Genomic DNA, 27906 nt, shown 5'->3' on the forward strand with positions numbered 1-27906 from the left:
AATGGTAGCCCGGCCTCAGGAAAGCTTTTATCTCTGGCGGAGCTCCTGGTAACCTTGGCGATGCGCTCTCAGCAGCCGAGGATTGAAATTATGTCATTTTTCTCTCAGATACCTTAGTCTCGGGTGGTGTCCTGTGATGGAGACGTGGTAAGTGAGACATAGAGATTTACACCGAGAGAGAACGCCTCTATCTCCTCTCTACTCATCCCTACCCTTTAAAATAGACACTCTGACACAGTGAAAGAAGACATAGAGCCCCTTCCCGAGCCCAAGCGTGCTGTTCTGGCTAGAACGCTTTAAAATTGCTGAGGGTTCTTGGCATTGGATATACTTAAGTAACGTTTTGTTACCAAACACGAAATACTGAAGAGTTGTGGTTGCCAAATCCAGGAAAAATATGGGCGTTAGGAAAAGTCCAAGGAAAGCAGATTCAATGAACAAGCTGTTAAGGTGAGTGGCCCTGCCAAATGTGCTGGAGAAAGGAATAAGTACACACAAATGTCAATTTTCTTCCCTACCGTAAACCAAGGAAGCGGATCATAGGTCCTTTGAACAAGGTAGAGTACAAGATTTTAAAAATATGAATGGATCATACCCTCCAAAGAAAAAGTTTGTACACCTCACTGGTGAAAAACAGATTTGTAATAATTATTCAGGGAAATAGTGGTGTTTGAAGAACACAGTTTTGCACTGAGTATGTTGTACCCATTCTAGTGAGGACAGTGGTCATAGCGTAATTGAGAGGGGTCACTTTGATCCCAAGACCCCAGAACCAGACAAATACTGTCAGTGGTTAGCATAACTTTGTGGTTTTTTCCATTTATTTTGTGCAGATTGTTCTTAAAAGGGTCGTGAAAGAGAACTTGGAACCTGGGAAACACTTAGAGACCCCAGAGTACTGAAGAGCCTGGGATAGTGGCCTTGAGACATTATTTCGTGTCTCTTTTTTTTTTTTTTTGCGGTACGTGGGCCTCTCACTGTTGTGGCCTCTCCCGTTGCGGAGCACAGGCTCCGGACGCGCAGGCTCAGTGGCCATGGCTCACGGGCCCAGCCGCTCCGCGGCATGTGGGATCTTCCCGGACCGGGGCACGAGCCCGTGTCCCCTGCATCAGCAGGCGGACTCTCAACCACTGTGCCACCAGGGAAGCCCTCGTGTCTCTTTTGTTTGAGACTGTTCGGAAGGAAGCCATTTGGGGGTGAAAGTTTTTATTTTGCCTTAGGGGCACCATTCTCATTCAGGGACTTTTGGGGTAGGTGTGTGAATAGGAGACACAGGGGTGGAGAGAAAGTTGCCAAAGAAGAGTCAGGAATTTTTAAGTTGGCCAGGCATGAAGTCAAGCTCCTGGGAAAGGAGAATTAGTTGAGGTAGTCGATTTCTCCAAGAAATCTTCCTCACCCTCCCCACCCACCCTACCATCCTCTGGATGTTTTGCAAGTAAGGTCAGTGCCTCAGGCTACGGCAGGGTACCGTTGTGCAGGTACTGCCCCAAATCCAGGGCCAAATCCAGCCTGTAGCCTGTGCACATCCCTGTAGCGAAGCACAGGGTTTTGTTGTGTGTTTTTGCATTTTAAAATGGTTGACTAGACTGAAAGGAGGATGTTTTGTGACACAGGAAGTTCATATTTCACTCTCTGTAAATAAAGTTTTATTGGAACACAGCATTCATTTACATGGTGCCTGTGGCTGCTTCCGTGCTACAATAGGAGAGCTGAAGTTACTGTGACAGACTGTGTGGCCTACAAAGCCTAACATATTATCAGGCCCTTTACAGAAAAGTGAAGGCCCTTGGGCTCATGGGATGCAGATGTAGGGGGTTTAATTGGGGGAGGAAATAGAGCCTCTGCAGCAGAGACTAGGAAACCATGAAACTCAATATGGAACTGTCAGTCCCAGAGCTGATCTGCAGTCTTCCCGGTGGGGGTGTCCCAGAGCTCAGATAGTGATGCTGTTCTCGATGAGGCTGGGCTTTAGGTATTCATAGGGCAGGTCAAGTTGCTCATTCCGGGCTGTAATCTCCCTTTCCAAGTTTTCCAGATCTGTTTGGAATTGGTTTAGTACAGACTTGGCCTTGGGGTCTGAGAAATACTTTTCTTTGTGATGCCCCAGAGGCACCTAAGAAAGAACAAAGGATCAGTCAGTTTTGAGTCAGACACACCTAGAGCCTAGCCCTTCACTCTTATGTTTCCCTTCCAACTGTCATTTCCCTTTCCCCAGGGTCCTCTCTTACCATGTCTGGCTGGCGGCGCCCCAGATGCCATGTGACGACCATTTGAAGACAGGCCTGTCGGACATCAGGTAGTGAGCCCATCACCGTGGCCACTGTCACATCTTCCTTGGTGGTAGGTGGGGGCATCCGCATTGTGCATGGGGCATTAGGGACCCAGGCATACCAGTCCAGCTGGGGGAAGAAACTGCAACCCTAGGATCCTGGTACTTAGGATTTGAACCCGCATCTCTCCCTTGGGCATCCCAAGGTCCAGACACTTGCCTTCAAGGACCTGGGCTTTCAGCTCTCCATACCTGGCCCTGGTTGATGGCCCCATGCTGAGCAGTGCACGTGAAGACACACATGGTAAGGAAATGGCAGAGCTGATTCTGGGACTGGAAGGAGATGGGGAAACCTGGGCAGGAAAGAAACAGGATTTAGAGGCTGCAGTCTGAGAAGAGAGAAATAAAGGCCGAAGACTTGGGATGTCTACGTTTTGGAATTGATTGTTGTTTGTTTAGTTCATTTATTCAAATATATTTGCATCAGACATGGATTTCAATTCAGATTCAAGTAATATATTTGGGTTAACTTAGGCCAATTACTTAACGTCTCTGAACCTCAACCTCTTGACCTGTAAAGTGTAGGTGATACCTATTTTATAAATGAGATAATCACCTGGTGTGGAACAAGTTCTCAATAAATAATAAGTATTGTTATTTTGGAAGGGTTGGGGGCTGAAAAGTTCTGAGTGATCAAAAATCCTCTGCCTCAAAAAAAAAAAAAATCCTCTGCCTCAAAAAGTGGTTGAGAATTTAGGGATGCTTCCTCCTATTCCCAGGTAGGGAATTACAAGTGTCTGAATTATAATGTGAAGGATAAGAGAAGTCATAGATTTATAGGGTCATAGCCAAGGGAGGCTTTCCGCAAAGATTATGTCAGGCCATTCAATTCACAGTGGAGGTGGGGGGTTCAGAGACCCAGAAATCCTGTCAGTTAAGTGGAACAAATATAATCACTTCCCTTTTGTAGATTAAAAAAAAAAAAACAAAAACCAAAGACCAGAGAGATTAAACTGCTTGTCAGGACTGCATAATTGGGAGAAGGCAGAGGCTGATCTTGAACTCGGGTTCCTGACTGCTAATCTCAGGCCGTTTTTAGCACACTTGCTCCAAAGAGTCTGTTGGGAAAGTGAGGCGAAGGTGAGCTATGAGAACTGAAGGACAGTGGAGGAAGAGAGAATGAGAGGCACTTAGTGGAGGTTAAAGTTCACATGTGGATGTTTATTTTCATTTTCCAAATGTAGATACTGGTTGGGGAAAAGATGGCCAGGGAGAGGAGGGGTCTCCTGGTAGCACGTGGAGCCCAAGGGACATACCGAGATGTACTAGAGAAAGTTTGGTCCTGGAAGGGGGGTGGTGCAGACACAGATTCCCTAGGGAGACGCTCCCTCCAGAGGGCGGGTGTTGTGTTACTGCTCACGGCACCCTCAGAGGCCGGCCATAGCGGCTCCCCAGCAAATGTTTGTAGTTGTCCCACAGAGGCAGAGATGTTGGTGCAAAGTATGAGGGGCGGGGACGCAAGGACAATTTGGAGCAGAATCCAGGCTGACCCACGTGTGAGAGAAAGAGGAGGAGGAATCTAGGAAGAGCTCAAGAAAGGCTGTTTCTTCCCCAGAGGTTAGAATGCAGGTGGGGTGCTAAAGACGGTGGCTGGATCCTAGCAGCGGTGGGGAGAGGCTGGATTGGCCAAAGAAATGTGAGCCTCAAGGGGCAGGGCACCGAGTTCAGGGTTGAGCCAAAGCGTGCTGAGCATTGTGTTTGCATCTGGAAATGACCTTGCACTGTGGTCAGTGTGCAGTAGGCCTGGACTTTCTATGCGTGTGCTGGACAGTAGCAAGCAGGAGGAGAAGAGGGAGAACAGAAGGGCTTTGGTGGAAGAATCCTCACATTTATATCCTCAAGTAGGAATAGACAAGCATGAGGAGAGAATGTGAGCCCCAGCAGGGCCTGGGCAGATCCCTTGCTGGCTCAGCTTCTGGCCCTGTGGCATCACATGCTGTGGCAGGTTAGGGGATGGGGTGGAAGTAAAGGTTGATGGCCAGGGTCTCTGCGGCGGATGATCCTGGGGTATCTAGAATTGTCCTGAGTCTTAGGAGGTGGGAATGGGATTCAGATGTTTGACGTGTGGAGGGAGAGGGGGTGGCATGAGGGGTTGGGGTCCTGAACCCAGACTCTGCTTGGGCAGAGTGTCCAAGGAGCTCCTGTCCCTGGGGAGGGCTCTCACCTCGGTTCTGGGCCTGGCACAGCCCCACCTCAGTGATCTCCCGACACCAGGCCTGCAGCTCAGGGTCCCCTCTCACGACGTCATCCCCGCGGTAGAAAAGGTGGATGATCCCCTCCACGTAGCTGCCCAGGGGAGAAGGGAGGTGAGCTCCTTGAGAGGAGAAAGCTTCGGCCTTTGACCCCTGCACTTTTCCATGGTCTCTGCCCAGCTGACTCTCAATATGTCTGAGTATAGATTCTTCAAGACCTGCCTTTTGGGTCATTCCCAACTCTTTCTACAAATTAGTCTGGAGAGGAAGGACACGTGGGTCATTAGTTCTAGGATCCCTATACATGGTTGACAGCCATTCTCCCTGACAAAACCCCTGATTTTTCCAGATCCCTCAGCCTCCCAGTCCACAGCTTTCCCAACGTAGGTTCTCTGTCCCCAGCCTTCTCCTTCTCAGGCCGTACGCACTGACTCACGCTTCCTCATCTCTCCCCAGGATCCAGTCCTTTGCTCCTCTTGTCTGGACCTTCTTGTTTTCAGGTTCCTTTTGCCCCATGCTGACCTCAGGCCAGAGCCCCACTCGCCCTCTCCCCTGCCGCATTTCTCGGCTCCCCGTCTCACCCACCGGGCAGTGATCTCCCAGAGCCGTAAAGCATCGCAGGCATAGAGAGCACCCGGGGTTCCCAGCAGGCCGCGGTCAGCCAGATTGTTGGGAGGACAGAGGGAGCAGTAGGTCAGCTGAGCCAGGGCCCGGCGGAGCAAGTGCACGTGGCCCCCTCCACCGGTGCTCACTGCCTGGGACAAGAGAGATGCGAGGCCTTGAGGAGGAAGCCAGCACACAGTATATAAGGGGTTCAGGTGTGGCATTTTCACATTTAGAGACATAGATATAAAGGGACAGGCTCATGGGTTTAAGGGTCAGGACATTCACCCAGTTTGGTCTGGGATCTTGAAAGTGGCAGGAAATCGTAGAGAGTCAGACGGTGAGGCAGCCCCATGCCCCATCCCCTCCTTACCTTATCAAATATACCTCCGTCTGGGAGGAGTTGGGTCCGTGCCCGGGTGTTGATTTCCATCGTGTAGCGGATGTGTGGAATCAGGAGCTGGGATGGGGGAGATTAGAGGGGGTGGTTTATGGAGGACATGCTTGGGTCCTTCCTTGTAGGCAGCACGGTGCCTACTCTTGATGCTTTCCTCCCTTGACAGGCTCCTCTCTTCCTGCTTCTGTGATCACTCACTCTCGTGATCTTTTCGCCCCTGTGAGTCAGGCTCTGGAGCCAGACTGACCTGGGTTTCACTCTACACTTCAGCACTCACTTTGATACTCATCCGAGGTACCAGACCTTCTAAGTGTTGACCTGTCTATCTCCTGTCTAGCCCCTCGTCTGTCAACAGCGGGTGATAATAGGGTCTTTTGTCTCAGGAGGCTGCAGTGATGCTTATGTGAGTGATGTATGAAGAGTTTTTAGTCCACACAGAAGCCCTTAGATACTAGCTGTTATCGCTTATCTTTATGATTTCCACCTGGGGTGTAGGTGGCCTTTGAGAATCAGCCCCTTTTAATTTGCTTTTATACTCTGTCACTTACAACCTCACAGCTTAAATTAGCCTCTCTACTTGTTACCAAAGCCATGCCTCCACCCCCTGGTCGCTTCACTGTTGGTTTTTTGGGGGGTGGGTTCCCTTAGGGAGATAGAGGAGCCATACTGAGCCACATATGTAAGCAGCAGAGCGGCTGTCGTCAAATCTCCCCCCACCCCCAATTAGGCAGTGAGGTCCCGTCTATATTTTATAGCTTTTCAAGAAATGGCTTTTCCCTAGCTATTAAAAACGGCTATCTCATCCTCACATGCATTTCTTTTTATCTCAGACTATTTTGTCTTCATTTACACCCAGTTTATGTACAGGTTTCACGTAGCATTGGTATTTATCTGAGTTGTTGGTGGACACAGGGTGTGAGGCAGAGATAACTCTGGTGCCAGGAGGTCAAAGCAGCTCACATTGGACTGCAACTTTTCACAAAGTTCATGAAAGGTGCTGAGTGTCATGGAAAGCCCAAAGTCCACATGAGGAGCAGAGATACCTTGGGACAAACAACTCTTAACAAATCATTGCAAGAACTAATTTTTTCTAGCTTTTAGCCTGTGTCACACTATTAGGTCGTTTCAGCCTTCAGCAACCCCACGATGGGCCTCCTGTCATCCCCATTTAGACCTGAGGACACTGAGCTCACGTCTGGGAAGCACAGAGGTCAGGATTCAGGCTTCAGACCCCGGCAGTCCGAATCCAGAGCCTGTGCAGGTCACCTCTGGGACATTGCTGGCCTGGCTCTCCTGCGTGTACTGATTACGATGCAGCTGTTTGCCATGACGTCGCTGTGGGAATGGAGATAGTTGGGCAGAGGGCTGAACTCGTAAAGGGGGATTTTCAGTGTGCCTAGAGGCTTAGCCTCTTCAGGGTGAGCAGGAGACGGTGGTGCAGGAGCACCGTGAGATCAGTAAAATCCAAGATGCTGCTCATCACACTGGTCTCCATCTTGTCTGTGTCACCCCAGACTCGGAGAGGCCACAGCTACTGCTGGCCAGGCTTGGGGGTCGGCGGGGCCCCCGGCTGAAACACAGTTCAGTCGTTCTCCTTGCCAGGTGCTCACCTGCATGTCCTACCAACATTTATGACTCCCTGTACCTCAAACTGAACCTCATTTTTGCTTCCCAACTGGCTTCTTTCCTGGCTTCCCTGTTTCTGACAATTGCTCTGGTTCATAAGCTTCTATCAGTTTCATCCCTTCTCTGTCTTGTTCCCTATATCTAAAGTGTCATCAAGATTTTGAGGACATTTTTACTCAAGCACAAGCCTTATGTCACTGCCTTCTGCCGAGCAATAGATGCTGAGCTCACTCTTTCATAAAATGACAAGATTTCTGGGTCAGTCTGCAATACCCACCCTTGGGCTTCTGGGTGTTGCAGGAGCTTAGACCTCTGACCTTTCTGTCTCCGGTCTGATATCCAGGCTTGCGGCAGCTACTATTCCCTCCCTTCCCCAATTCTGATTCTGCTGTGCCGCTCTCCTTGCCTCTTGACCTGCTCCTACTTAGCAAACTCAGTTGGGGTGGAACATACTCCATCAGTACTCTAGTGTTTATCGCTGTCTCTTGTGGTTTCAGATTCTAGATCCAGCTGTTGTTCTCTGGGTAGTTCTTATGGGCACCATTTGTCATTCTGGCTAAATCGTAAATCTCCTTAGGCAGGATCAAGGCTTTTGTTTTACTAGCAATATTCCGGCTGTACTCTAGGCCCATTGTTAGATTGTCAGATCTCTGAGAATTTCAGAGGGTTTCCTTAGTAATATGTCCTGAAGAAACCTTAAGTGACTTGACTTAATTAAAACACAAGTCTCAAAATATTGATGCAGTCTTCCTTCTGTTCTCACCTCTTTCTTTCACAGAGTGATAAAAATTTTGTTTTGCTGCTGCAATATCATTTGATACTGGGCTGTTTCCTTTCTCTAGGGTCTGAGTGAAGGGGGACATGGAGGGTAGAGGTTGTACCTTGAAGACCGGGTGCAGCCCCGGGAGGCACCTCATGGTGGCCACAGCAATGACCTCAGCCAGCAGGTGGGTGTTCAGCAGATGATATTGGAGCTGGTGCAGTTGGAAATCTGAATTTCGGACCCAGGACTTTGCCAGGAGCCAGGCAAGTGGAGGATCTGAGGGCAGGAACAGTGGTGGGGTCGGAGAGCTGGGGCTGGGAGGCTGGATCTGGGAAAAAGAGAAATTAAGCCTTCATTGAACTCCCACTTTATGTGTGACATTATGGCCAGCAGTCTTGGGGAAACAGATGAGTAAGTACGATTATCGCGTCCAGGAGGTATAATCTAGGAGGAGGAATGAGGCCCCTCCCACCCTGCCTCTCACTAGCTGTGGCACTGTGCGAGCACCATGGTCGTCAGGTTGAATGCAGGGGAGTCTGAAGCAGGGAGTCCAGGGAGGAGATCCCGGCAGTGGTCTGGGAGAAACGTGATGGGGGTCTGAGTTATGGTGGGGGATGGAAAGGGAAGCTGGGTGTGGGAGATAACTGACAGTATTTGTTAACTAACTATTGAGACCAGTGGGAGAAAAGAGAGGGGACTGAGAGATTAAATAACGATTCTCAGAGTGTGTTCCCAAGCTAGCGGCATCCGCATCACTTTGGAACTTGTTAAAACTGCAAATTCTCAGTCCCCATCCCAGACCTACTGAATTGGAAAGTCTCATGCTGGGACCCAGCAAGCTGTGTTTTAACAAGCTGTCTAGGTGATTCTGATACACAATAAAGTTAGAGAACTATCGGGTATAGGACGAGAACTCCAAAAGGCCATTATGACTCTTGAACAAGTCCTGCCAGTTGGGTGAGTCAGGAGAAACCAGGCTTTAAGCGGAGTGACACGAGAACATGTCTCACTGTGTGAGGTTGGGGTTTGGGAGTCAAGAGCCAGGGGGCTGGTTCCTCGGGAGCAGAGGTGGAGGTGAACAGAAAGCAGTGTTGGGAGGTGGATGCTGAGGGCGCCCCACCTGGATGACCATGGGTAGCAGCTTCCCACTGGTGTCCATCTTCAGCATGACAAGGGGGGCAGCCAGGTACTGCTTCTCTCCTCGGATCACATTGGCTGGAATTCCATCCAGGAGAATGAAATCAGCCTCAAACAGGGAACTGTTCTGGGGAAAGGAGGAATGTATCCATCGTTAGAGTTCGAAGTCTAACCCGAGAGGGCCAGGGCAAAGGGGGAAGACATTCAAGACCTGTATCTGAATTCTTGCCATCATCCTATGTCGGTTGCAGAGTCCTATCGGCAGAACCAGAGCATCTGGCCCGATTCCTCTCATCTTAAGTGAAGAAACAGCCTAGTGAGGGTAGACATCTTGCCCAGGGATGTGTGGTGGCAGATCTGATTTTAGAACCAGGCCTGCTCAGTCCCGTGTGCAAGCTGTCCCCTTGTCGAGATGGCCAGGTCTCTTCCCCACTAGCCCTCGATGATCTGAACACCTTGTGTTTAGCTGTCACCAGCTCAGCAAATGCTCTTTCACTCCCTAAAACTCACCTTCTCTGCCAAGTAATCCACAGAGGCTCCCCTGCCCAGCCCTGCCGCAGAGGCCAGTGCACATGTGCACACATGCACACGGCATGCTCACATCCTGCCTCGCTCGTCCTCCTCACATGTAGCTCACCTCTTCCAAACCCAAGTAACCCCCGCAGTTCTCCCCATCTGATGGCATATTTTCTACCCTTCTCCCTGCCCATGAACACTGCTGTCCAGAGCACTGACGTCAGCCAGGGAATGTCATTGTCCCTGCTGACACCTCTGGCCCCATCTGCACCCTGGGAATCTACCCTGTTTCCCCTCTACACCGGGAGCCTCTCATAATTTTCCCTACATACTGTATCACCTCTAGGTTTTTCTAGCACTGGAGTCTGGACCAAGGGGCTGTAGGTTACCACAGCCTCCCTTCCTTGACTCATCTTTGGTCCCTGCCCTTGACTACTTCTGGCCACACCGCCAAGGAGAGAACAACACAGGGTGGGAGGGGTACCTGGAGTTCTTTCTCCAGCTGGGTCCGTAGCTCCTCCATCCCCGAGGGCAGCACTAGCCGGGAGGGCAGAGAGGTGCAGCGTCTCAACAGCATGGGATTGGTGCCATTGAGGAACTGGTAGCCAAACAATTCATCGTCCTGCCAGCGCTGGCGAACCTTCTCTGTGGGGTCGGGGTGGAGTGTAGGAGGAGGATGTTTACACAGCCGGGATGTCCCTCCTCCAGGCCCTACCCCAGTGATCCAGGCACGTGACCATCCCATATCCAGCCCCTGCCTTTTCATCTGGGGCCTCTGAGAAATGACCCAGCACAATATATTCTCATCTGGGAGGTCTCGTGAGGGGCTGTGGAGTGTGAAGGTCGGGTCATCAAAAGGGGCCAGCAAGGGGTTATAGAGACCTGGGGAACCACTGACCAGCCAGGGTATTCTTCTGGCCCCAGAAGATGTGATCAAAATCCTCAAAGCAGTTCCAGGAGCTCAGGAGGGTGTAAACATGTTTGAGGACCATCTCCAGAGCCCTAGGACAGGAATCGAGCCATGAACCCATTTGCCAATCCCTCAGCCGCTCACCATTGACCACCGTTTTTGGATCTCCCAGCCCTTTCCCCACTCTGAGCTCCAGGCCTGTTCTTACCCTGCCTTCAGTGTCCCCTCAAAGTCCAGCCTCTTTTCCTCGTGGAATCTCATATTGGCAGGTAGATCGTCCTCACAGCCCGCAGCTATTGTCAGGGGTAACCCTTCCTTCCATGTGGCCCAGCTAGGAGATGGGGACAAGGCTTCAGGGAGGGTGTCCAGGTCAGTGACAGGGGGTACCACTGAGAGGCCCTGTAGGTGGGTGGTCACCAGTATATCTGACGTCTTTCTTTCAGTTCCTTCTCTCGATGTTTCTGGAACACATCCAATGCGTTGTTTCCTGCCAGGCGGGCTGGGGAGACATTAAGACAATTGGCCACGGTTTGTGTGGTTCTGTGCTCTCCTCTGCTCGTCCTCATCTTCCTTTTCGCCATCATAGGCCATGTGTTCAGTCAAGCTCTGTTGCGTTTATCTCTGGCCTTGCCTCACTCCATTGATTCCTGAGACACATTTATCTTATCATTGCCAACTTTGCACTCTGGGTTTTGCTAATCTCAACCCTCGTCTCTTGTCTTGAGACAACAATCTCATGTTTGACACCCTTTCTTGTCCCTTAACTCGTCTTTCCCCACCTGATCCTATTTCATCAGTATCTATGGTTGGAAAAAATCACCTTAAGTAAGGTGATAAAATCTTGGGAATTCCCTGGTGGTCCAGTGGTTAAGACTCTGTGCTTCCACTGTGCTGGGGGGGCGGGGAGGGCACAGGTTCAATCCCTGGTCAGGGAACTAAGATCCCACGAGCCATGCGGCGTGGCCAAAAAAAAAAAAGGTGATAAAATCTCAATCACTCATATGCCCATACCTATTTTCTACTATATATGGCTTTGGTTAATTTCTCATCTCCTGAACCTCACCTACCACACCTCAACCGTCCTCAAAAGGCTTTAGGAACAGCTGTTTGCTTTCTTTCCCTGACTTCACTCTTCTGAGATTTACCATCAGAGTCTATATTATCAACTTGTTCCTGTTCTTATCCGCATTTATACTCACCTGGCTCAAAGTGATGTATTTCGTGTTTCCATCCTTAATTGCCCTTGCCCTCATTTGCCTCTGTAATCATCTTTCTTACTTATTTCCCACGGTAACAAATTATGTATTTGCTGTCCTCATTCATTCCCACCCACCTGTCAGTGTGCACCCTCTCCCTCGTGGTTTTCTTCCATGTTTTCCCAACCAAATCAGCTCTCCAAGTCATATTGCTTATTGTTTCCCTTAGCTGCCTCCTCTTAGGGGTCACCCTCATCCCCTACTCCATGTGCTACCCTTACCTGCCCTGCCCTAACTTGTCCCTGCCCTAACTTGTTCCTGTTTCCCATCATTGCTGCGGCTCCCATCCCGTGTCCTCATCTTCTTGGAGGGTGGGATCTGCCCATCACTTATGTCCCTGTCCAGCCCCACTTGCAGCCTTTTTTATTCTGTGTATAAATTTGGTACTTTATAACTTTTTTCCAAGGTCCTGTCTTCTCCACACTTAACCTGCTGAACACTCACTTTCATCAAGGCCCTCTGACCTTCCGCAGCCCTCCCCCACCCCTTCCCCAGCAGTTCCCCAGGCCCTGCATCCCCCCTCCCGACACTGCCCCTCACCGGTGCCCTCGGGCAGGCACAGCACGCTGTCGGCCTGCACCCAGCGGTAGCACGGGAAGGTGGCCTCCTGGAAGGCTACAGGGCCCTGCACCGTGATGTGGTCGCAGAACCACGCGTTGTCCACCAGGGAGTGGTGTTTGCGCAGCTTCACGAACTGCAGTGGTCCCAAGTCCTCGGGAATGTCATGCTCAAACTCCTTCTCCTGTGGGACCAGAACCCGGAGACTTAGTAGCAGGGTCCCAGGAGAGGCCGTTTTGCCTGCCGGGGGTGGGGTTGGGGGGTCAGAGGTGCGGTGGGGACAGGAGAGGAGGGGACCTTTGTGGAGCCTCCGTTGACAAGGCCTCCAAAGACAGCCTCCCTCGTTCCCTCCTCCGGACATCTGCGCGGTGTGTCTGACGCCCCATCGCACCGGGAGGAAGAGGGAGCGTGGCGCGTGGTCCGCAGTGTCTTGAATTGATGTCTGAGTATCAGCACCTTCATCGGTCCTTTAACTGAGCTCTCCCCGCTCCCTCATTCCTAGGAGCGTCCCACTTGACTTCTGATCCTATATTGACACTGGACTGGGGTCATTTGGAGAAGGAGTTGGAGGCTGCGAGGACCAGGGCCGGCGGGAAGGGAGAAGGGGTATGCGCTCAGCCCGGGTCCTGGCTCCCGATCCTCTCCTGGCCCAGCCGCCCGGGCGTCCCAACACCTGGAAGTCCTAGCAGGCACGGTTCCGCAGTCGTTTCGCCCTCGGATCCCGCCCCTCGCCGGCCTCCCGCGTCCCGGCCGGGGTCTGTCCCCGCTCCGCCGCTGACCTGGCCCCGCGCCGGCAACAGCTGCAGCTCCAGGTCCGTCTCCCCGCGCGCCCCGACCAGCCACAGCTGCACGCGGTCGTGCGACCCGGCGAAGAATGCGGCCCCGGTGGCCACGCGGATGCGGTAGCGGCCCATGGCAGCCCCGGCGGCTTAGGCGAAGGGAGCCGGATGGGGCGCGCTTCTCGGGGTCGCCGGCCGGTATCGAGGCGCCTCAGGTCCCGGGCCTTTAAAGAGAGGCCCGCGTCCCCGCCCTCCTCACCACTTTCAGACGCTCCCAGTCCCCGCCCCAGACTAGCCCGAACCTGCGAGCCGCTGAGCCGGTTGCGGGGAAGGGCCGTCCCTCCCGGGCCGAGTGGAGCTGTGGGGCGATGAAGGGGCCTCCGCTTGGGTGAGGCCGAGAGCATGGAAGCGCCCGGGGTTTCTCTGGACCTCCGGGGGAGGCCTGGGGCCAGGCGCCTCGGGGTTGAAGGCAGTAGGATGAGGACACTTCCTGAGGTCTCCCGGCCTTTAGGAGAGCTAGGAGGAAGAGGGGTTGAGTCACTCTTCCAAACGCAGGAGAAAGCCTCCGCTTTTCTGGGCTGGGACCCGGGAAAGACCATGGGCTGAGCCCTGGAAGGCCGGCCTGCTAGGCTGTGCTGGGCCCATGCGGAATGTCCTGCTCTGGACCCAGTGCAGCCCAGTAAGTCTTCAGTTCCTGATTTATACCTCATTTGAGCCCAGTCCTTCATTAAATGACCAGAGGTGCCCCAGGCTGCCTAAAACCTGGAAAAGTAACAGCTGAAAGACTTGCCCCCTCACCTCCACCCCCAACCTCATTTCAAACATGGCTGGATTAGGACCCTGGGCACACCAGATACTGAGGGAAGCCCAACTGAGGCAGGGCAGTGAAAGCCTCCTTTTGTCCAACCTTCATAGTGGCTGCTGAGAATGTTAGGGACCAGGTGTTAGGCCGCAGTATGGAGTCACTTAGGGGACCCAGCATCTGTGCGCAGTTACCATGGACTTTGTCCCTTCCAAATGAATGCAGCCTCTTTCCCTTCTGTAGGTTCCAGGTAAATTTTTATTCCGGCCTCACTGACCGTGGTGCCTGCTTTCCCCACCAGAATTCAATTTCCTTCTAAAAAATTAGGTGTAAAGATTTTATTAGTCATGAAGTTCTACTTCTTTCGTCTTCCCTCTTGTCTTTGTACTGCTCACTGCCCCCCCTCCCCCCTCCCCCCCACTATTTCCTGGTCCTTTGTGGCACTCAGGGCAGGAAACCAGGGAGCAGCGGTGGGGCCAGTGCTGGTTAAGGACTTTGTAAATGTCAGAAGGATGATTCAGGGCTCAGGCTTTACCACCCACCCAGGAAGCCTCTTGCAGGTCCCTCTCCAGGTCTTCTTGACCCAAGTCATTCTAAGCATCTGGCTCACAGTGGGTGTGTTTGGCAGCTGGGCTAGGCCAGGGCAAGGTAATTCTGCTTTCTTGAGCCAGACCCTCAAAAATGACTTAACATGTTGGTCATTGGTGGGAATGAGGGATTCCAGTCCTGCCTCCCAGCCTCCAAACCTTATGGAAGTGTCTGATCCTTACTGAGTGCCCTTCCCCTTCTTATCTTCTGGGCCCACTCCTGCTTACTACATCCTCAGTGCTCAGGGCTGGTGTCTGCCATATGCTGGCCCCCAGTGTCCTCCAGTTTGGGATATCTTGTAATATCCGAATAGAGTGGCTCACATTCCCATCTTATGGAGTAGCTGAATCTGGCCTTTCCACACACGCCCTTCAAGGGTCACTTTTAGCTAGAAAAGAGAGTTTGCATCATACCTACTTCCAAAACCAGTCCAAACTTCAGCCTGCTTCTCTGCTGTTCCGTGATACCTTTTCTGCCCACTGGAGAGTTCTCAGAGGCAGGGTGGGGGGTGAATAATTAAGAACAGTAATCCAAACTACTACATAGCTAATTAAGTTAATGTGTAAAACACTTAGAACGATGCCTGACAGTAGTCTCTGTATGTATATGCTGCTATTATGCTATTATTTACATTTTGGAAACAATTTTCAGTTGAATGTCAGCGTCACTCTTAGAAATTCCTCTCTCTCTCCCCACTGGTTTTCCATGTCCGTCCCATTTAGGGGTCTTACATCTCAAAACCTTCCCACTTTTTTTTTTTTCTTTTCTTTTTAAGCACATGCATTATGTTGGGGAATATAATTAAAAACAAAATTTCCCAACCCAGGAAAACCTCTCCACAAAGGTAGTGGAGGAAAGAAAACAGTTTTATATTTGAATAAGCATTACCAGAATGTGATGTGCGCCACAGGCCATCTGCTAAGAGATTGTAGAGATAAAGTATCCCACCCTGTTATAGAGCCAAACAGATACAGCCATTACACGCATGTTCTCAAGATAAACAGTAACTAGTCCTCAAGTAAGAGGCTTGAGAGCACCATTTGTCACACACGTTCATCCTAACTTTACGGTAATTGGTGACCCTTTGTGTTATTAATCGGCTTAATTGCAGGAAAAACAAAGTATCTTTATGACAGGAGGTAGTTTTGCAACTTGGAGCAAGAAGCCCACCTCAGTTAGGATCCTACCCTCCCATAGGAACTGGGAGATAGGGATGCGCTCTCTCCTAATATTTCCATTTCGAAGAGATGGCTCCCAGGGCCTTGGGAGAGACATCCCTGGATCCTAATGCTGCACGAGGCTGATTTAGCTTCTAAAAAGACACACATTTCAAAGAGGCAGAGAAAGAGCTTACAAGTTTTCTAAAGTTAGTGCTCTGAGAAAGGGGTGGGGGGAGAAGTCTCTTATTTTCAACAGGGAGAATTAAGCCTCTTATTTTAAAATGTTTATTGGTCTGTAAAATTACCATTTTGTTCTTCTGTTTACCACAGGAAGGACCAGGGGCTGGGTTTTGCTGGGCCCTTTGCAGCAGGGAAGCGCATGTGTACACCCCAAAGCTATACTCTCCTCTTCTTCTAGACTTCCAGGGCCCTGTTTTTCATCCCACATTCCCATGACCTCTCTTTGCAGAACGGTTTAATAGCTTTTTTTTTTTTTTTTTTTTTCTGGCCGTGCCCTGCAGTATGCAGGATCTTATTTCCCCAACCAGGGATTGAACCTGTGCCCCCTACAGTGGAAGCATGGAGTCTTAACCACTGGACCACCAGGGAAGTCCCAGATTCAACTTCTTGATCAAAGCTTCTCTCACTAGGTTGGGCTTCCCTGGTGGTGCAGTGGTTGAGAGTCCGCCTGCCGATACAGGGGACACAGGTTCGTGCCCCGGTCTGGGAAGATCCCACATGCCGCGGAGCGGCTAGGCCCGTGAGCCATGGCCGCTGAGCGCGTCTGGAGCCTGTGCTCCGCAACGGGAGAGGCCACAACAGTGAAAGGCCCGTGTACCACAAAAAAAAAAAAAAAAAAAAAAAAAAAAGCTTCTCTCACTAGGTTATACCCCAGGGGCTGTGGGTGAGGGGGACGGACCTTGCATTTCATAGCCGAAAAGTCTTGTTAAAGTGTTCTAAACACAAGAATAATTTCACCCCCTTCCTTTCTCCTGTGCTAGTGTGGCTCAGACTTAGGTCGGCTCGAGGATAACTCCACTGTCCCTGCTATATGAGTGTTTGGAGCCCATATTTAGCACGGGGCTAGAGAAATTTGTGTTTGTTCCTTGAGGACAAATTGGACATACAAACACGGCTTTATAAACTGTGTAACTTTAAACTAAACATAGGCTCTGATTTCAGGGTAGACATATCACATGTTTTTCCACTTAGTAATTTGAGTACCCCCTGCCCCTATGTGCAGGAAGCCCAGCACTCCCCACCCCGACCCCGCTCTGAGTATTGTTACTTGCTTCTGTTCTTGTTCACTGGTGGAACTAGGGACACATTGTTCCTACACAATCTGATGGGTCATTTTCTAGTGCCACGGGGACCACTGCCTAGGCCACAACAGTGATGCACACTCGGGCTTCCCAACTCTTAGTTCAGCAGTCCCCAAGCTTTTTGGCACCAGGGACCGGTTTCGTGGAAGATAGTTTTTCCACGGACCGGGGTGGCGGGGTGGGGAGATGGTTTCGGGATGATTCAAGCACGTTACATTTATTGTGCACTATATTTCTATTACTATTACATTGTAATATATAATGAAATAATTATACAACTCACCATAATGCAGAATCAGTGGGAGCCCTGAGCTTGTTTTCACTTGCTACTTACTGATAGGGTTTTTTTTTTTTTAATTTATTTATTTTATTTATTTTTGGCTGCGTTGGGTCTTCGTTGCTGCACACGGGCTTTCTCTAGTTGCGGCGAGCGGGGTCTACCTTTCGTTGCAGTGTGTGGGCTTCAGTCGTTGTGGCTTGCAGGCTCCAGAGCGCAGGCTCAGTAGTTGTGGCATGCGGGCTTCAGTAGTTGTGGCTCACGGGCTCTAGAGCGCAGGCTCAGTAGTTGTGGCGCACAGGCTTAGTTGCTCCGCGGCGTGTGGGATCTTCCCAGACCAGGGCTCGAACCCGTGTCCCCTGCATTGGCAGGCGGATTCTTAACCACTGCGCCATCAGGGAAGTCCCTACCGATAGGGTTTTGAAGTGAGTCTGCAAGCAATTGATCTATTATGGTCTCTGTGCAGTCAGACCTCTCTGCTAAGGATAATCTGTATTTGCAGCTGCTCCCCAGCGCCAGCATCACCGCCTCAGCTCCACGTCAATCATCAGGCATTACATTCTCATAAGGAGCACACTACCTAGATCCCTCGCATGCACAGTTCACAGTAGGGTTTGCTCTCCTATGAGAATCTAATGCCGCTGCTGATCTGACAGGAGACGGAGCTCAGCCGATAATGCGAGCGATGGGGAGTGGCTGTAAATAGACATGAAGCTTCGCTCGCTCGCCCAGCCACACCCAGCCACCACTCACCCCCTGCTGTGCGGCCTGGTTCCTAACAGGCCACGGACAGGTACTGGTCCATGGCCCGGGAGTTGGGGACCCGTGTCTTAGTTCACACAGGTTTGGGCAGGGTCCTCCAGTGTGACTGTGGTGCCAGGGGCCTGGGTCAGGGCCATGTCCAGCCTCAGCCCCTTAAACCTTTAGGCACTGGTATTGAGCCTGGCCATTTGACCAGATGACTTTGCTCGCAGAGGCTTCCCTTTCGGGAACTTTAGGGTTCTTTCCTCCTGTTGGATCTCTGTTAGAACCTTCTCAGTCTCTCAGAGATAACTTACTTAATATTAAACAGTGTGAAAAAGAATTCCAGTCTCACTCTCTTTCCTACCAGGTAGTGTCTTGGGCCCTTGAGGTCCATTTGCCCCGTCCTCCTCATCCACCAGCTCTGCCGACCAAGGGAGTATTGGGGTAGGGGTGGGAGATGGGGAGGGTGTGATGGGGAGGAGAGAGCCTTTGTGGGACCTCAAAGGGTGCTGGAGAGGGGACACTTAAGACTCAGAGGAGAGTCAAAGAAGGCTTGCTCCCAGGGAGCTATGTACTTACAGAGAGAAGAAAACTGGCAGATCCTTGCCCCCTTGCTGCCTGTCCCACTCTTCCTCCCACCTCTGCCACCCCGATCCCAAGTCAAGCCCAAAGAGTCTGCTCAAGTTTCTGTGGGTTCATGGAATCATCTTCAATCATGAATACACTTCTAGGAGTGGCTGGCTCTGGTTGTTTAAAAAATCTGTGCCATACTGTACACTTTGCCCTGCAGCTTGCATTTCTCACTTAAGAGATCTGTTTCATGGACATTTCTGTAGTTCAGTAGTTATACCTTGGACTCATTCTTTTTTTTTTTTTTTTTTTTGCTGTGCTGTGCAGCACGTGGGATCTTAGTTCCCCGACCAGGGATCAAACCTGTGACCCTGCAGTGGAAGCTCGGAGTCCTAACTACTGGACCCCCAGGGAGGGAATTCCTTGGACTCGTTCTTTTAACAGCTGCATGGTGCTCCACAGTGGTTTTAACCACTCCTCTGCTGATGATCATTCAGTTTCCACTTTTTCTGACATATGATACATGCTACAGAGGGCATGTTTGTATTTTTTTTTTTTTTTTTTTTTTTTTTGCGGTACGCGGGCCTCTCACTGTTGTGGCTCTCCTGTTGCGGAGCACAGGCTCTGGACGCACAGGCTCAGCGGCCATGGCTCACGGGCCCAGCCGCTCCGCGGCACGTGGGATCTTCCCAGACCGGGGCACAAACCCGTGTCCCCTGCATCGGCAGGCGGACTCCCAACCACTGCGCCACCAGGGAAGCCCTCATGTTTGTATCTATATCCTTATGTACTTGGTGGTTTTATTTCTGTGGGTTTGAGTACAAGAAAAGGTACAAAGGATAAAATACCACCAAATAAAAAAAACAAAAACAAGAACAAAATAAAACGAATAGATAAAAGCAGTCCACAGAGCTGAGTGTCTTTTCTTGTCAGGCAGAAGAACCCACCAGGGGAGACACTGACTGACTCTTTCACGGAGGGGCATAAGTCAGGGATTTCTAACTGCTAGAAAGGGGCTGTTCATAATGTTTATGCTGATTAAAAGTTGCAAGCTTGTACCCTGGAGAGACCGGAGAGAGTCCACAGGTTTGTACACGGTTGGTGAAGACAAGTCCCATCATTCCAAGAGAGTCTTAAGTTAGGTTCACTAAGGATTGGGCATAGCAGTGTTACTCAATATTCATAACCATTTAAAATCTTCGGCTGGTTAGAAACAGTTGTGGTGAAAAACAGCATTCAGTTTTGGTATTTCCTAGGCAGGTGCTGGTAAGATTTCTTTTACATGGGATTGCTGGGTGGAAGAGTATGTGTGTGGGAGCGGCGCAGAGTTCATTTATGATATTATGGAGAACAGGTTCGGCAGAGAGACAGAGGCAGAATGCAGATCAGAGTGTGGTGTGCCCTTTGAGAAATAAGGCCGGGAAGGAAACAGAGAGGGGGCCATGGCTGGAGATGGGTGACCAGTAGGCACCATGAGAGGCAGAAGTTGAGATGCCGGAGAATGGGATTGTTAAGTGTTGAGGGGAAGACCCCGAGGGAAGAAATAAAATCCAGAAAACGTGGGGAGGAACTGGCTGTAGATCCTGGATGCTCACAGGGGGTGGGGCCACACCACTGTAGACATTACAATGGTGTGTGGCCCTTCGAAGGGCCACATACACAAACAGATACACCAAGGTGTTAAAATCTCATGTCGTAGGGGCAGAAAGCAATCAGGAAATAAAGGTGTCTTAAAGGCTTTGTAAAGGGGCAATCATAGAAAAAACGGTAGAGAGACATGACTTGGGGTGTGACTTCCCTAGCAGTACTCTGCTTGGTTGCTGATGCAAGACAAATCAAAGGCTGGAATCATCCAGAACATTATTCTGAGGCTCCGTCTGGCAGAGGCTGACGTGAGCCCCTCCCTCGTTCTTATCTCCCCAACGTCAGTGGTAGAACAGGTATGAACCCACACTTGTATGTTACCGGTTAGCATATTATGTAAACATGGTGTTAAGAAAGGCCTCCTAGATTCCCTTTCCATGAGATTGACATCTTGAAACTACTTGGATTTACTTGTTCTGAAGCTGGCTCTTCTCAACATTTCTGTAAAGAGGTTGAGAGGTTAATCCTGGGCCTTCCTCCAGACCCCACTGCTATTCTCTGTTTCTCAGGGATCCAATCTCCAACCCCTGACCTCTCTTTTCAGGACTGAACTGCAAGGCCAGACCCATGGAGTCTCGGACTTCTCACTCCATCTTAGAGAAACAAAGGTTAAGGGACAAATGAGTTGTGGGGTTCATCAGAGGGTACAAGGGATACACAAATTCTACTCCTTCTGTGGGATCCCTGCCAACATCCCTAAACCAGCCTAAACTCTTTGTTCTAACGTTTACCTTATAATCCTGTAGTATTCAGATCTCTTAATCACACTGATTTCCAGATAATTTTCATGTCTTACCTACTGCTGATGAAGCTCTTTGCTCTACCCTGTGCTGAACCATATTTAAAAGCAATCACGGGCTTCCCTGGTGGCGCAGTGGTTGAGAGTCCGCCTGCTGATGCAGGGGACACGGGTTCGTGCCCTGGTCCAGGAAGATCCCACATGCCGCGGAGCGGCTGGTCCCGTGAGCCATGGCCGCTGAGCCTGCGCGTCCGGAGCCTGTGCTCCGCAACGGGAGAGGCCACGACAGTGAGAGGCCCGCGTACCGCAAAAAAAAAAAAAAAAAAAAAAAGCGATCACTAGGGACTTCACCGGTGGTCCAGTGCTTAAGACTGCACTCCCAGTGCAGGGGGTCTGGGTACCATACCTGGTCAGGGAATAGATCCCACGTGTCGTAACTAAAAGATCCTGCATGCCGCAATTAAGACACGGCGCAGCCAAATACACACACAAATAAATAAATAAAGTGATCACTAACCCAGAGCTGTTCCATGTAACAGATTTGTACTGAGGGTTTGAAAAGGCAGTAGCCAGGGCAGGGACTAGGGTGAGGTGAGTGAGGCACGTACCTTGAGTGCAGCATTTAAGGTGCACTCCAAAACCCGGTAATCAAGGTAAATAGTATTTTAATGAAATACTTGAAAAAATCAAAATTAATACAAAAAATCCATAATCAACAAAATATTAAAATTTTAAAGACAGGATCAGTTGTAAGACTTAATATTAGGCATCTACATATATTCTGAAAAATTTTTTTTTAATAAATTTATTTATTTATTTATTATTTTTGGCTGCGATGGGTCTTTGTTGCTGAGCACCAGCATTCTCTAGTTGCGGGGAGCGGGGGCTACTCTTTGTTGTGGTGCACAGCCTTCTCATTGCGGTGGTTTCTCTTGTTGCGGAGCACAGGCTCTAGGCGTGGGCTTCAGTAGTTGTGGCACACTAGCTCAGTAGTTGTGATTCACGGGCTTAGTTGCTCCATGGCATGTGGGATCTTCCCGGACCAGGGCTCGAACCCATGTCCCCTGCATTGGCAGGCGGACTCTTAACCATTGCGCCAACAGGGAAGTCCACTGAAATTTTTTTGCAATTGTTTCTGCCACCAGAAATTGCTCTCTGGCTAACTTGACCCCCAGTACACTCATACCCAACCCAGGATTAATGGGGGCCGTTTGCTTGCTTCTCATACAGATTTTCAATCAGTCTTACTGTGTTCAGTCTTACCTACACCCCTGTCTTCAGGGATCATTGGTACTCTAATTTCTGAGCCTTTCTGGGGATCTGTGCTGATTGCCCCATGCACACCCTGGAGCCATTTGACATTTTTTCTTAATCATCCATTATTTTATTTATTCTTTTTTTTAAAAAAAATTGGACTATAGTTGATTTACAATGTTGTGTTAGTTTCAGGTATACAGCAAAGTGATTCGGGGTGTGTTTGTGTGTATTTTTCAGATTCATTTCCATTATGGGTTGAGTTTGCTTGTAGGAGGGTGGACTCCAGCATCTATCAGTTCATCATCTTGTAATCAGTATTGTGTATTTATTCTCTACCAAATCCCCCAGTAGCGATGACCAAAGAGGTATTTTAAAACAGTCTTGTGATTCTTAAACTCTGATCAAAGAAGCAAAAAGTAGTTTAACCAATATATCCTGTTTTACCAGTTTGTTACAAAATTAGGTTACACCCCTTTCAATTTTTTTTTTTTTTTTGGCCACACCACTGCATGGCATGCAGGATCCTATTCCCGGACCAGGGAATCCTATTCCCAGACCAGGGATCGAACCTGTGCCCCCTGTGGTGGAAGTGTGGAGTCTCAACCACTGGACCACCACAGAAGTCCCTCCTTTCAATATTTAGATTAAACTATTCTTTACCTCCACCCTGCCTATTAGGATGTTTTTCCGTCTCCAGGATCCTTCTTCCACGATGACAGTTAACAGTTCTGTAGTATTTACTTTGGGCCAGTCATTCTTCTAAGTGCTTTTTTGCATGTATTAGCTCATAATAACTCCAGACTCCTCAGGGAAGCTTTTTAAGTGTAATGGGTTAGTACTTGTCATTATTATCTTGAGGAGAGCAAAATCTGAAAGTCTGCTCAGTCTGCCAGAGATTCCTGGGTGTGTGTTTTGTGTGTGTGTGTGTGTGTGTGTGTGTGTGTGTGTGTGTGTGTGTGTGTGTGTTGACTCTTGTTGCCCTTAATCAACTATGGATTGCTGGTGAATCTCAGGTTGCCTAATGATTTTTATCCTTGTCTACTGATAAGTGACCCATTGAACACCAGTCAAGGAGAGTATCATATCCTCTTGGACAGTGATTGGTTAAGAGGTGGACACATGGCCCAAGCTGGGCCAATCAGAGCCAAAGATGCTTACTTCTGGGACTTGGATGGAAATGCAGAGAATGAAGTCTCTGTGTTTCCACCGTGGCTCCCAAGCTTGTAGACTATAGGCCTGTTGACTGCAGTGTGCTCCACTTAGAGAAACCCTAACAGAGAATAAAGCCAACACAGAGGAAAGCAAAGCTGGGTCGTGGAGGGAGAGAGAGAGACTGAGACCTGATGATACTGTTTGAACCCCTTGATCCAGCCACATGACTGCTCCTGACTTTTCAAATTACAGGAACGAATCAATGTCATCAATGTCTTTTCCTTTTTTATCTTTTTGGCTGCACCACGCAGCATGCGGGATCTTAGTTCCCCGACCATGGATCAAACCCATGCCCCCTGCAGTGGAAGCATGGAGTCCTAAACACTGGACCGCCAGGGAAGTCCTGTCATTTCCTTTTTTTTGGCTGCATTGGGTCTTTGTTGCTGCACGCGGGCTTTCTCTACTTGTGGCAACTGGGGGCTGGCTACTCTTTGTTGTGGTGCATGGGCTCTAGGGCGTGGGCTTCAGTAGTTGTGGCGCATGGGCTTAGTTGCTCCGTGGCATGTGGGATCTTCTCGGACCAGGGCTCGAACCTGTGTCCCCTGCACTGGCAGGCGGATTCTTAACCACTGTGCCACCAGGGAAGTCACAAAGAGAGATTTTTCTTTTTTAAAAACCACTTTGAACTGACTTTCTGTTACATGGATATAAAGAATCCTGGAAAATGCAAGGGGTAAGACAGTGACACAGTCTGTAGGCTGGAGCACCTGGGTGCCTGTGATCTGGGTCTAAGAGATAGTGACTTAAAACAATGTGCCAGCCTGTGAGCGGTGTTCTCCCCAGGCAGCCCAGGATCTGTGTGAGTTTGGATGTGGATTTCTCACTATCTTCCTAGGGTCCTTTTCCAGATGGTACTCTTTTCTTAATTGCTGGGACCTTCTCCTCTCAGGGGTGGGAGCCTGGCATCTCCTGGCTTTTTCCCTATTTCTAGAACCTCTCTGGGTGAGTCTGTTAGTTTAAAAGCCACTGCATTTGGGTATGGGAAGACTGCCCAGTGACTGGCCTTATATTTTCACTTTGGCTCACTATTTAATATTTCTTTTTTCCCCCTTATATATAACTGGAAGTAGAAATTTTCTGTTTTTTTTTTTTTTCTGGACAACAGTGGTGGGTTTTTTGTTTGTGTTTTGGTTTTGGAGGGGGCTTGGCGGTGGTGAGGTTTTGCCCTGGTGCCTGCCTGCTAAGCTTAGGAGGGGTGGCAAGGCAGTTCTGTCCACCAGCTGTCCTAGAGGAACTACTTTAAAGTAGGTCTTCTTACAAATGAACATATCTACGAAACAGAAATAGACTACAGACATAGAGAACAGACTTGTGGTTGCCAAGGGGGAGGGAGGGTGGGGGAGAGAAGGATTAGGAGTTTGGGGTTAACAGATGCAAACTAGTATATATAGGATGGATAAACAACAAGGCCCTACTGCATAGCACAGGGAACTATATTCAATATCCTGTGATTAAACCGTAATGGAAAAGAATATATGTATGTTTAACTGAATCACTTTGCTGTACAGCAGAAATTAACACAACATTGTAAATCAACCATACTTCAATAAAAAAAGAAGTAGGTTTCCTTTTTTGGGGTGTGGCCTCTCCCATTCCAATTGTATTTGTTCACAGATAATATTCCAAATCTTTTTCATCACTAGGTAGAGAGCACCTGTCCACTGGCCAACTAGCTTATGTTAATTTCATAGTAATATTTGTTATCTTTCCCATAGTTCCTGGCATCTGGAAACATTTTTGTGGGCAGTGACAATAGTTAACCAGTATGTTTTGGGGGGTGTATTTTGAGTGCGGTTTTCTAAATCTCTCTTCCACAAATCCACTCTAAAGCACTAATCTGTGAGCAGTTTTGTGGTCTCCACCCAACATCAAAAAGTGGCATGTAAAGCCGGCAACATCATGAAGGTTTCACCGATTCATGTTCCAAAAATGTCACAACTCCTGCTCAGGCCACAGCGTCAACACTATATATATATATTCAATGATTTATTTTATAAAGGAGTAAGTCCTTTTTTTTTTTTTTTTTTTGCGGTACGCGGGCCTCTCACTGTTGTGGCCTCTCCTGTTGCAGAGCACAGGCTCCGGATGCGCAGGCTCAGTGGCCATGTCTCATGGGCCCAGCCGCTCCACGGCATGTGGGATCTTCCCAGACCGGGGCACGAACCCGTGTCCCCTGCATTGGCAGGCGGACTCTCAACCACTGCGCCACCAGGGAAGACCTCTTTCTTTTTTTAAAATATTTATTTACTTATTTTTGGCTGCGTTGGGTCTTTGTTGCGGTGCGCGGGCTTTTCATTGCGGTGGCTTCTCTTGTTGCGGAGCACGGGCTGTAGGCGCACGGGCTTCAGTTGTTGTGGCACGCGGGCTCAGTAGTTGTGGCTCTTGGGCTCTAGAGCGCAGGCTTAGTAGTTGTGGTGCACGGGCTTAGTTGCTCCACGGCAAGTGGGATCTTCCCAGACCAGGGCTCAAACCCGTGTCCCCTGTATTGGTAGGCGATTCTTAACCACTGCACCACCAGGGAAGCCCCTCCTCATTTATTTCTTTAATGTTTTTGTCCCTTGCATCAGATGTTACGGTCTTTAAGATTATGCCCTGAGGCAGTTTTAGAAGATACCCAGAAATTCTGTGAGACTATCCTTTGAAAGGTGCGGATCTATGTCTTTCCCTTTCCCCAAACCTCGGCGGGTTTGTAACTCCCTTGTAATCAATAGAGTGTGATGGAAATGACGAATGTGTGAATCCTGAGGCCAAGAATAAATGCTTGCAGCTTCTACCTTGTTTGCCAAACACTTGGTTTTGGAGCCCTGAGCTGTAAGGTAAGAAGTCTGAGCCCAGGCCATAGTGAGAGGTTACGTGTAGGTGCTACGATCAATAGCTCCAAGCGGAGGTCTCAGCAGACAGTCAGCCTTATACACCAGACATGGAAGTGAAGGCGCCTCCATGTGAATCCAGCCTCCAGCAGTCAGGCCTTCCAGCCCTGGAACCTTCCCAGCTGAGGCCCCAGGGGTCATGCAGCGGAAACGGGCCTTTTCTGCTGGCCCCGTCTGGATCTCTGACCCACAGAATCTGGGAGCAAAAGAAAATGTTTGTTTTAAGCCTTTATGTTTTGGGTTAACTTGTTATATATATACATACATACATATACACATCTTTATATTCATATTTATTCGATTTATTTATTTTTATTGAAGTATAGTAAATTTACAATTCTGTGTTAGTTTCAAGTATACAGCAAAGTGGTTCAGTTATATATATATTCTTTTTCAGGTTCTTTTTCATTGTAAGTTATTATAAGATATTGAGTATAGGGAACTCCCTGGCGGTCCAGTGTTTAGGACCCTGTGCTCTCACTGCCAAGGGCCCAGGTTCGATCCCTGGTCAAAGATCTCACAAGCCACGTGGTGTGGCCAAAACAAAACAAAACAAAACTGAGTATAGTTCCCTTGGGTTAACTTGTTATAAAGCAATAGTAATCAGAGAACACAGTCCTAAACTGAGTCTTCCACCCTTCTCTGTACAACTAAAAGTTTGGAGGGCAGTGATGGAGAACTCATGGTCCCTGTAGGCCCACTGGCTCCCAAGAAGAAAAAAATGGTGGAGCTGAGTCAAGGGTTCCCTTTTAATCTTCCCATAATTACCAATGAGATATGTCATTTTTGCATGGATTAACTTTCTTCCTCATCAAAGAAATATCAGGAGAAGGGGACAAGTGTTCACCTCTGTCAAGAAGGGTGTTTTAGGGGCTTCCGTGGTGGCGCAGTGGTTGAGAATCTGCCTGTCAATGCAGGGGACACAGGTTTAAGCCCTGGTCTGGGAAGATCCCACATGCCGCGGAGCAACTAAGCCCGTGCGCCACAACTACTGAGCCTGCGTGTCTGGAGCCTGCATTCTGCAACAAGAGAGGCCGCGATAGTGAGAGGCCCGCGCACCGCGATGAAGAGTGGCCCCCGCTCGCTGCAACTAGAGAAAGCCTGCACGCAGCAATGAAGACCCAACGCAGCTAAAAATAAATATAATTAATTAATTAATTAAAAAAATAAAGAGGGGTGTTTTAAAGGGTTTATTCTGCATCTCCTCTCCCCCTAAATTATTTCAGTTGACTATTTCTTTTTGTTATAGTGTCGTAATATAAATTATAGTAAAGTTAAAAGAATGAGTTATAATACATTTATGTTACATAATTATATACTATATATAATTAAGAAATTATAATAAAAATGTTATAATAAAAAATAAAAATTCTCGTATTTGTTTTCTCTTCAAATGTCTTAGTTTCTTGGCTATCTCTTCACACAGGTGTGCAGCATTATAACTCTGGAAACTCTGAGTACGTGGGCAGGGTTGTGGACACACGGACCTCACACAGGGAAACTGGTAAGTGAAAGGGCTCTGTTATTGGGAATATCCTTAAGTGTTAGAGCAGGGAGGGCTTTCCTCTGGAGCAGTTTCCTTCTGCAGAAAAGAACTGCCCCGTCTCCTGCTTTGTTATGAGCTGCTCACAATTCGAGAAGCTGGTTGGGGAAGG

At 49.2% G+C, this 27906-nt stretch overlaps 1 protein-coding gene and 1 long non-coding RNA gene across 4 annotated transcripts; one reads left to right on the forward strand and one right to left on the reverse strand.

Moving 5' to 3' along the window:
* Positions 1–27906, forward strand: LOC307177199. Of its 2 annotated transcripts, XR_013825001.1 has the most exons (4): positions 1–147; positions 2216–2296; positions 7990–8094; positions 27678–27906. It is a non-coding gene; the product is annotated as an uncharacterized lncRNA (long non-coding RNA). The 2 variants fall into 2 exon arrangements; XR_013825002.1 differs by lacking the exon at positions 27678–27906 and having other exon boundaries at positions 7990–8502.
* On the reverse strand, positions 1618–17079 carry ALOX12 (arachidonate 12-lipoxygenase, 12S type; the record flags this gene model as incomplete). Of its 2 annotated transcripts, XM_079905530.1 has the most annotated exons (14): positions 1618–2113; positions 2229–2399; positions 2522–2622; positions 4494–4615; positions 5107–5276; positions 5498–5584; positions 8029–8238; positions 9031–9174; positions 10048–10208; positions 10462–10565; positions 10682–10804; positions 10891–10972; positions 12270–12471; positions 13067–17079. In XM_079905530.1, the coding sequence occupies 14 exons, from the start codon at positions 13199–13201 to the stop codon at positions 1934–1936; spliced, it is 1992 nt and encodes a 663-aa protein (XP_079761656.1). In that variant the 3' UTR covers positions 1618–1933. The 2 variants fall into 2 exon arrangements, with proteins under 2 accessions (XP_079761656.1, XP_079761657.1); XM_079905531.1 differs by lacking the exon at positions 13067–17079 and having other exon boundaries at positions 12270–12648.

This window comes from Stenella coeruleoalba, assembly GCF_951394435.1.
Source record: "Stenella coeruleoalba genome assembly, chromosome: 19".
Taxonomy (NCBI): domain Eukaryota; kingdom Metazoa; phylum Chordata; class Mammalia; order Artiodactyla; family Delphinidae; genus Stenella; species Stenella coeruleoalba.